The 10,002-nt window shown below is 42.6% G+C and overlaps 1 protein-coding gene across 1 annotated transcript; it reads left to right on the forward strand.

Annotated features, from left to right (window-relative positions):
* The first annotated feature begins 5,379 nt into the window (after positions 1-5,379).
* Positions 5,380-9,461, forward strand: LOC145863995 (cytoskeleton-associated protein 2-like). Its single transcript, XM_082968778.1, has 2 exons — positions 5,380-6,015; positions 6,463-9,461. The coding sequence occupies exons 1-2, from the start codon at positions 5,927-5,929 to the stop codon at positions 6,788-6,790; spliced, it is 417 nt and encodes a 138-aa protein (XP_082824904.1). The 5' UTR covers positions 5,380-5,926; the 3' UTR covers positions 6,791-9,461.
* Positions 9,462-10,002: the final 541 nt, after the last annotated feature.

Raw genomic sequence — 10,002 nt, forward strand, 5'->3', positions numbered from 1 at the left:
AGTGGACAAATTAGAATGTTTCAGTGTCACACAAATAATGGACAGTTCCCTGCTCCACACACACTCAATGCATGCGTGGCTGGTAGCCTTAAGTCTGCCTCGCCGCTCACAATGCAACACAACAAGCTCCTGGGTTTGTAAAAAGTGTGATCTTCATTTAAAATGTTTCCAACCCACAACATAATTATTCTAAACCCTGAGATGACCCACAGGTTGAAATAATGTTTTAATTCCACTAGAACAGTATATTATTCGTGGTGCAACTCTTCCAGGCTGTGTAAGGCACACATACGTGCATAACCTGTGGCTATTAACTTCACTTGATGATGAACTGTTAGTAACATTTGGTTCCCCTTGATGTAGCAAGAATATAACTTCCCGACGTTCACGTGGTCGCAACAGTAATGATAATTTCCTGTAGCAATGTTATAACGAAGAGATTGTTGTTTATGGTTCCCAAACCTCTTATGACCTGTGGTGGGGAAAGAAGGGGTGCGTCCCGCACTCGTTCACTACTTCCCAAAAAATCCAAAAGCATTGGATTGGTGGAGGCATAGGACAGGGAAGGGAAGTGAACAATGGCAGACTTTGAGAGGATTGAGAGATAATTGGAACACAGCCGAGATGTTCAACATCACTTCTTTTGGGGTTTGATGAGTTCTTACACACATCATAAATGAGAAAAACAAGCAAGTTCGTTGAACCTTCATATCTTCCCAGCGTGGCCTGGCAGACCCTTTTTAAACATCTGGGGCGGCAGTGTTGGACTAGTAACCGAAAGGGTTTGCAAGATCGAATCCCCGAGCTGACAAGGTAAAAATCTGTCATTCTGCCCCTGAACAAGGCAGTTAACCCACTGTTCCTAGGCCGTCATTGAAAATAAAAATTTGTTCTTAACTGACCTGCCTAGATAAATAAAGATTTACATTTTTTTTATTTTTTATTACTGAATAGCACATCTGGTAATTTTTTGTAGGAAAATACAACACAGTTGATTAACATATTTGTGTAATTTGTAATAGCCTCAAAGATTTGGTAAAGAGTGTTTGTGTGTACGTGTCTCTCTGACTGTGTGTGTCTCTGACTGTGTGTCAACATCTACCCCCTACAGGGCTGCCCGTCCACCCAGGTGCAGGAGATATTGAGAGCAATCTGGATGTGCTGCCCCTGTTTGAGGCGGCAGTACGCATGATGCTAGAGGTATAACATACTCTCATCCCTACCTATGACTCTCTCCCCCCGCTCTCTCTTTCTACCTCCTTCTATACCACTTTTTAATGTTTTACTTCTGGAGGTCCTGCCCCTGTTTGAAGAGGCAGTACGGGTTGGGTGTTGTATAGCGTACACCCTTTACCTAATCCCTCTCTCCCCCCCTTATTATGTAAAGCGCTTTGGGTGACTAGTGATACATGTATTTATCATACAGAAGAGACCAAAGTCTAAGTTTCAAATGCTTACTCAGCAAAGATGTAACAGCTGACTACATTTTATCTTTATTTAACTAGGCAAGTCAGTTAAGAACAAATTCTTATTTTCAATGACGGCCTAGGAACAGTGGGTTAACTGCCTTGTTCAGGGGCAGAACGACAGATTTTTACCTTGTCATCTCAGGGATTTGATCTAGCAACCTTTTGGTTACAAGTCCAACGCTCTAACCTCTAGGCTACCTGCCACTGTGCCCACTTATACCTTCAGCTCTCGCCCCCTCCCTTCCCAAATATATATTCAGTACTTTTCCATCACCCAGGATTTCTCCGTACTCCTCCGTGCATATCACAGGACTTCTTATCAGTCAGGAGAGGCCTTGAGTTATTGAGAGTAGATTCCTACAATCCTCTGCAATCCACTAAATAATTACACTTCCCATACAAAGAACTTGAACCTAAACAGTACTTTCAATCTCTAAGGATATAATAAAAATAATCTATTCACACTAAGAGGGTATAAAACCGTAATTTACAATCTATCACTAGAAAAATATACAGTGCATTCGGAGAGTATTCAGACCCCTTCCCTTTTTCCACATTTTGTTAGGTTACAGCCTTATTCTAAAATGTATTCAATTGTTTTTTTCCCTCAATCTACACATAATACCCCATAATGACAAAGTATTCAGACCCTTTGCTATGAGACTCGAAATTGAGCTCAGGTGCATCCTGTTTCCATTGATCATCCTTGATGTTTCTACAACTTGATTTGGAGTCAATCTGTGATAAATTCAATTGATTGGACATGATTTGGAAAGGCACACCCCCTGTCTATATAAAGTCCCACAGTCTATATAAGTTCCCGCAAAAACCAAGCCATGAGGTTGAAGGAATTGTCCTTGAGCTCCGAGACGGGATTGTTTCGAGGCACAGATCTGGGGAAGGGTACCAAAACATGTCTGCAACATTGAAGGTCCCCAAGAACACAGTGGCCTCCATAATTCTTAAATGGAAGCAGTTTGGAACCCCCAAGACTTTTCCTAGAGCTGGCCGGCCAGCCAAGCTGAGCAATCGGGGGAGAAGGTTCTTGGTCAGGGAGGTGACCAAGTACCCGATGCTCACTCTGACAGTGCTCCTCTGTGGAGATGGGAGAACCTTCCAGAAGGACAACCATCTCTGCAGCACACCTTTATGGTAGAGTGGCCAAGCAGAAGCCACATGACAGTCCGCTTGGAGTTTGCCAAAAGGCACCTAAAGGGCTCTCAGAGCTTGAGAAACAAGATTCTCTGGTCTGATGAAACCAAGATTGAACTCTTTGACCTGAATGCCAAGCGTCACGCATGGTTGTGGCAGCATCATGCTGTGGGGATGTTTTTCAGCGGCAGGTACTAGGAGACTAGTCAAGATCGAAGGAAAGATGAATGGAGCAAAGCACAGAAAGATCCTTGATGAAAACCTGCTCCAGAGCACTCAGGACCTCAGACTGAGGTGAAAGTTCACCTTCCAACAGGACAACAACCCTAAGCACACAGCCAATACAACGCAGGAGTGGCTTCGGGACAAGTCTCTGAATGTCCTTGAGTGGCCCTGCCAGAGCCCAGACATCTCTGGAGAAACCTGAAAATAGCTGTGCAGCGGTGCTCCACATCCAACCTGACAGAGCTTGAGAGGATCTGCAGAGAAGAATGGCAGAAACTCCCCAAATACAGGTGTGCCAAGCTTGTAGCGTCATACCCAAGAAGACTTCAGGCTGTAATCACTGCCAAAGGTGCTTCAACAAAGTACTGCGTAAAGGGTCTTAATACTTGTTTAAATGTGATATTTCAGTATTTCATACAATTTGCAAACATTTTCAAAAACCTTTTTGCTTTGTCATTATGGGATATAGTGTGTAGATTGATGAGGGGGGGGGGGGGAACTATTCAATCCATTTTAGAAAAATGCTGTAACATAAGAAAATGTGGAAAAAGTCAAGGGGTCTGAATACTTTCCGAATGCACTGTAAATTAAATCAAATATTATTATTATTATTATTATTATTACTATTACCTCTCCCTCCTTACGACCCTCTCTGGCTTTCTCGCTGCCTTTCTCTCCTGTTTGAGGAAGCAGTACGAGTGGTCCCACAGTTGAAACATTCTATCCTTTGTCTCCCTCCCACACTCCCCACTCCCTCTCTTCTGTATCACTATTAAACCACCTGGCTGGGAGTCTAGTTATGTCAATCATCAATCTCTTTCTGAGATTAGTCTGTTTCTGAAGATTTCCTTAAACATAATGTAATCAAAAGAAAAATAATTGCCTCCCTTGGTATCTATTTCCTCTCCCCATTCTCTCCTTCAGCCAGTGGATGAGCTGCGGACTGTTGTGTTTGAGATGCTAAAAAAATGGAAGAGACACAAGGTAATGAGGCAGCAACATCCCCTATTAAACAATGACTATCTTTCCTCGCATCCTCTCTCTTCGCCTCAGTCTCAAAATGTGTTGAAGAAGGTCTGAAGGCAGGGACAGTGGATCTTCTCCTCCAATACGTTTGAGAAGAATGCAAGGAATTATTATTTGAGATAGAAGTTCGAACGAGTGTTGTCTGAGCTCTGAGGTTGATTCCCCATCTTAACTGGATGCCCCTAAAAGGTTCAGCTCACTGGTGTGCCATTCTACACTTGTTTTAGATACATTCAGCATCAATTCGTTAAGGGAAATATAGTATTCTTTCTAACAAAGTTCTCTTCATAATATTTCTGGATTTTGTGTATCCTTGGAAATAATCAGAATTAATGTAAACATAGCAGTTTTGAAAACGTAGCTTGTCCCAAAAAAGTGGTCTCTTGGCACAACTTACACTGTTTTTAATGGGGTAAATTGAGCATAGGGACACCTTTCTAAAACGTTGTACTTTTTAAAAACACTTAACATAGGCTCAGGCCCTGGTGGAACTTCATATCCCAGTGATAATGCCTTGCATTAAGCCTGGGAAGAAAACACTTCAATTGTGGCCTAAAGGGGAGGCAGGTAGCCTGGAGGTTAGAGCATTGGGACAGTAACCGAAAGGTTGCTAGATCGAATCCCTGAGCTGACCAGGTAAAAAATCTGTTGTTCTGCCCCTGAACAAGGCAGTTATCCCACTGTTCCTAGGCTGTCATTGTAAATAAGAATTTGTTCTTAACTGACTTGCCTAATTAAATAAAGGATAAAATAAATTTAAAAAGGGGGCAAACCCAACTGAGGAAGCCATTTTTTCTCATTTGAACTTCACGAATGTGAGGTGTCTTGAAAATACTATGCATATTATGTATAAAACGGAACATATGTAATGATAATTTGTATGGGGTATATTGGCTTAACTTGCCCCTGGCCAATTGGCACAATTTACCCCAAAGCAACCATTTTTATTATATTAGCCCACACAGCTAAAGGATGCACTTTCATGCTCAGTTTAGGACCTCAAATTGTTTTATACATCTGTTGGAGTCTCTATAAGCAACAATCTTAAAATGATCTACTTTGGTTTAGAAACCACTTTTTCCAATTGGTTTCTTCAGAGTGGAAGCGAGAAGGATAACTGTAGGTCAATGAGTGTGATGAATTTGGTTAACAAAAAATGTAATGTCTTTTTTTGCTACATGTGGCTTATTTGATTGACTAGAAGTTGTGTAATGCTTAGGTTTTTACGAGTGTACACATACACTGAGTGTACAAAACATTAAGGATACCTTCTTAATATTGAGTTGAATCCCGCCCCCACACACACTTGTTGGGGCATGGACTCTACAAGGTGTTGAAAGCATTCCACAGGGATATGCTGACCCATGTTGACTACAGTTGTCAAGTTGGCTGGATGTCCTTTGTGTGGTGGACCATTTTTGATGTGCACGGAAAACTGTTGAGCGTGAAAAACCAAGCGGCGTTGCAGTTCTTGAATCACTAACCTGTTATCACACTCAGGCGGCAGGTAGCCTAGCGGTTAAGAGCGTTGGGCCAGTAACTTCAAGGTTGCTGGTTCGAAGGTGGAAAAATCCGCAGTTCTGCCCATGAGCAAGGCCGTTAACCCCTAACAACTGCTCCCAGGCATGGATGATGTCGATTTAAGGCAGCCCCCCGCACTTCAGGGGGGTTGGGTTAAATGCAGAAGACACATTTTGGTTGAATGCCTTCAGTTGTGCAATTGACTAGGTATCCCCTTTCCCGGTGCACCAGGCATCTACTACCATACCCTGTTCAAAGACACTTTATTACCAGTAAGGTAATTGGGACTAGTAAATTCTAGCAATGCCCTTGAACAAAGAACGGAGCACTTTTTTAATGCCATTTAGCAGAGACTTTTATCCAAAGAGACTTGCAGTAGTGCATGCATACTTCTCAGTAGTTGACTAACTTTATTATTGTTATTATTATCCCTATTACTTCCAGGTAAGTCTTCTGTAGCATCAGATGGGGCTGAGGGACAGGAGGAGAAGGATTAAGAGAACAGCGTGGAGCCTGACTCTACACCAGACCATATGGCTACACCCACAACTGTCAAAGCCCTGATCTGTGGTGACAGAGGAGGATTGTCTGTGGTTAAGTACAAGATCACAGCCACTCCAGGGTACGTTTGACCTCTCACTGTGTGACCTCTGGCCTCACTTAACGTTGTCCTGATTGACCTCTCTATGATCCAGTCAGCCATTTTAAAGGTGCAACCTGGGATTAAAAAAAACAAGAAAACGGCAGCCCGCCACTTGTTTTGATGTACAGCCAATTTAACCTAAGCAGAGACTTTGTATCTGTATCTCTGGCTGGTCTGGGCCCTGCCTGGAGTTTACATACACCGACTAGGGCTTCATTTTATGCCACATATTTGTGCCCAGCCACTACATGCAGTCCATACAACAAGTAGTCAGGTTGGTGCATGTCCCGTATTCAAATCCATCACCATGTCTTTGTCTGAATTGGCACCCTATTCCCTGCACTACTTTTGACTGGAGCTGCTATTTCAAATCATCACCATCTGTATGTACTGTAACCTGTTCTCTCTGATTTTTCCCACCCGCAGTGGCTTCAGGAGCCAGCAGAGGGAGTTGGCGGTGGCCCGCGTGGTGGATGGACAGGAGCTGAGGTTTTTCACCCCCGTCAGGCGCTCTGTGAAGATCAATAGGTCTGCACTCCGCTACCCCGCCTCCCTCCAGGAGCACGACCTCTGTGTTGCCTCCTTCAATGACCTGATGGTCCAGGAGGAGGATAGAGATGTGGCGAGGGAGGGAGACAGAGAGGATGAAGGCAGCTCCGGGCTCATCCTGAATGGCCATCTGTACGTGTACAGAGAGAACGAGGCACTGAGAGAACAGGTCAATATCCAGCTTGTCTACGCTGAAGAAGACTAAGGGCTACATTCCAATACTCTGAAGTGGCGCTTCCTCTCCTGGTTTCATCCTAGCCTATCAATCCTGATCTAATAGTACAGGAATAGGTGCAGGGGTGGTGGTGGATGATGCCCATTCACCCTCTAGGAATGTAGCTTTCAACTGTCTAGTTGTTTGCCTTCAGTGCAGCGTCACAGTGTTGTGTTCGAGGCCACTTAAAGTGAGACTGATTTAAGACCGAGACCAGAACAGTGTGAGTCTAACTCAAGACCATGATTGTAATTGTGTCAAATCGCCACCATAATAACAGTTCAAAATGTTCAATATTTCCGAAGACCAGGGGTTTGTAAACGTTTTCAGCCTGGGAGCCAAATGAGAAATTCATAATTTTTTCATCAAAGTAGTATTTTTTAGCCAAGCAAAGCGGTTTTATGCCTGATTGAATGGGAGCTGATAATTAAGGTTTTTAATCCGCTGGTCTCCAGAAGAAATCATGAGTCCTCATTGTCCAAGGCTGAGTAAAAATGTATCCGACACCGAGATGAGACCGAGACACTGTGGTTTTGAGACCAAGATCGGTCTCTAGTACTACAACACTGCAGGGTCGAATTTTCCTCTAGTGGTGGATGGGTAAAATTCCTTGGGGAAGCCAGGAAAAAAGCTATGTTACATGTTATAATGTAATGTAATGTAATGTAATGTTATGATAATTGTGTTATTTCCTCTACAACCTGTTAGTTCATATGCCCTGAGACCGTGATATATACAGTGCATTTGGAAAGTATTCAGACCCATTGACTTTTTCACATTTTGTTACGTTACAGCCTTATTCTAAAATGGATTAAATTTTGTTTTTTACTCAATCTACACACAATACCTCCTAATGACAAAGCAAAAAGTTTTTTTTTTAATGATAAATAAATATATATATATATACCGAGTCTTTACTCAGTACTTTGTTGAAGCACCTTTTGGCAGCGATTACAGCCTCTAGTCTTCTTGGGTATGACGCTACAAGCTTGGCACACCTGTATTTGAGGAGTTTCTCCCATTCTTCTCTGCAGATTCTCTCAGGCTCTGTCAGGTTGGATGGGGAGCGTTGCTGCACAGCTATTTTCAGGTCTCTCCAGAGATGTTTGATCGGGCTCTGGCTGGGCCACTCAAGAACATTGAGAGACATGTTCCGAAGCCACTCCTGCATTGTCTGATTGTAACAGTTGTCCTGTTGGAAGTTGTACCTTCGTCCCCAGTCTGAGGTCCTGAGCAGGTTTTCATCAAGATCTCTCTGTACTTTGCTCCGTTCATCTTTCCCTTGATCCTGACTAGTCTTCCAGACCCTGCTGCAGAAAAACATCCACACAGCATGATGCTGCCACCACCGTGCTTTACCGTAGGGATGGTGCCAGGTTTCTTCCAGACTTGACACTTGGCATTCAGGCCAAAGAGTTCAATCTTGGTTTCATGGTCTGACAGTCCTCTTAGGGATCCCTTAAAGCGCCAATCCCGTTAGCGGGATAGATTTGACAACGTCGGTGAAATTGCAGAGCGCCAAATTCAAACTACAGAAATATAAATATTCAACATTCACGAAAATATAAGTGTAATACATCAAAATAAAGCTTAATTTCTTGTTAATCCAGCCGCTGTGTCAGATTTCAAAAAGGCTTTACAGCGAAAGCACCCCATGCGATTATCTGAGGACAGCACCCCGCATACAAAAACATGAAAATAATTTTTCAACCAGGCAGGTGCGACACAAAAGTCAGAAATAACGATATAATAAATGCCTTACCTTTGAAGATCTTCATCTCTTTGCAATCCCAAATGTCTCAGTGACACAATGAATGGTCGTTTTGTTCGATAAATTCCTTCTTTATATCCCCAAAATGTCCATGTTATTTGGCGCGTTTGATTCAGAAATACACCGGTTCCAACTCGCCCAACATGACTAAAGTATCTAATAAGTTACCTGTAAACTTGGGCCAAACATTTCAAACGTTTTTAATCCAACCTCATGTACCCTAAAATGTAAATAATCGATCAGATCTAAGATGGGATAAACAGTTTCCAATACCGAAGAAAAACAACACGGAGCGCACTCTTGTTTACACGCACCAAAAGACTAGAGACCTTCTGAGTGACACATGGAATGAATAGGACTACTTCTTCATTTCTCAAAAGAAAAACAAACAATTTCTAAAGACTTGACATCTAGTGGAAGCCATAGGAACTGCAATCTGGGCCCTAATAAATCAGGTTTTCCATAGAAAAGCATAGGAAAACACAATGACCTCAACAACAAAAAATTCCCTGGCTGGATTGTGCTCGGGGTTTCGCCTGCCAAATCAGTTTTGTTATACTCACAGACATTATTTTAACAGTTTTAGAAACTTAAGAGTGTTTTCTATCCAATACTACTATGCATATACTAGCTTCTGGGCCTTAGTAACAGGCATTTTACTTTGGGCACGCTTTTCAGCCGGACGTGAAAATACTGCCCCCTATCCCAAAGAAGTTTCAAGGTGCCTTTTGGCAAACTCCAAGCGGGCTGTCATGTGCCTTTTTCTGAGGAGTGGCTTCCGTCTGGCCACTCTACCATAAAGGCCTGATTGGTCTAACCACTAGGCTACCTGCCACCCCCAAATAAATAAGGTATTTCAGTTTTTTATTTTTAATACATTTGCAAAAATGTCTAAAAACATGTTTGCTTTGTCATTATGGGTTATTGTGTGTAGATTGATTAGGATTTTTTATAATTTTTTTAATCCATTTTAGAATGACGCTGAATACTTTGAATACTTTCCAAATGCACTGTAGAACTAAATGCAGAGACACAAAGAAGGCACAGTGGCAGAATAAATTCAACCACACCTTTGTTTTATCACGTTTTTTTGGTGCGCCAGGACCATTCACAGTTGAGCTCGCTCAGATTAGCACAACGCTGATTGGCAAATTTATTATACTTTTTTTTCATCAAGGGAGGCCAAATGCTTGCTGGCTTCTCTTGCATTCCATTCAATGCTACGGGCGGCAACAATGTCATACTCGTTTTGACCAGACAGCACCAAATAGGTGGCCTACATGTAGCGAGACAGAAGAGTGCCGTTTCGCTTGCTCGGACGCTTTCTCCGGTGAGATACATTCAGCATCTTGCGAATTGAAGGAAAATGATTGTTACGTTCCCCAGTTTCTGTGTTGTAGTTTGTATATTTGTTAGTGTGTTTCAGGTAATG

The sequence above is a fragment of the Salmo salar genome, chromosome 24 (genome assembly GCF_965601325.2).
Source record: "Salmo salar chromosome 24, fSalSal1, whole genome shotgun sequence".
NCBI classification, from domain to species: Eukaryota; Metazoa; Chordata; class Actinopteri; order Salmoniformes; family Salmonidae; genus Salmo; species Salmo salar.

Coding starts and splice junctions, on each gene's coding strand:
- LOC145863995 (XM_082968778.1), top strand. CDS start 5,927: ATGGCTACACCCACAACTGTCAAAGCCCTGATCTGTGGTGACAGAGGA. Junction 6,016..6,462: donor AAGATCACAGCCACTCCAGG/GTACGTTTGACC, acceptor TCCCACCCGCAG/TGGCTTCAGGAGCCAGCAGA.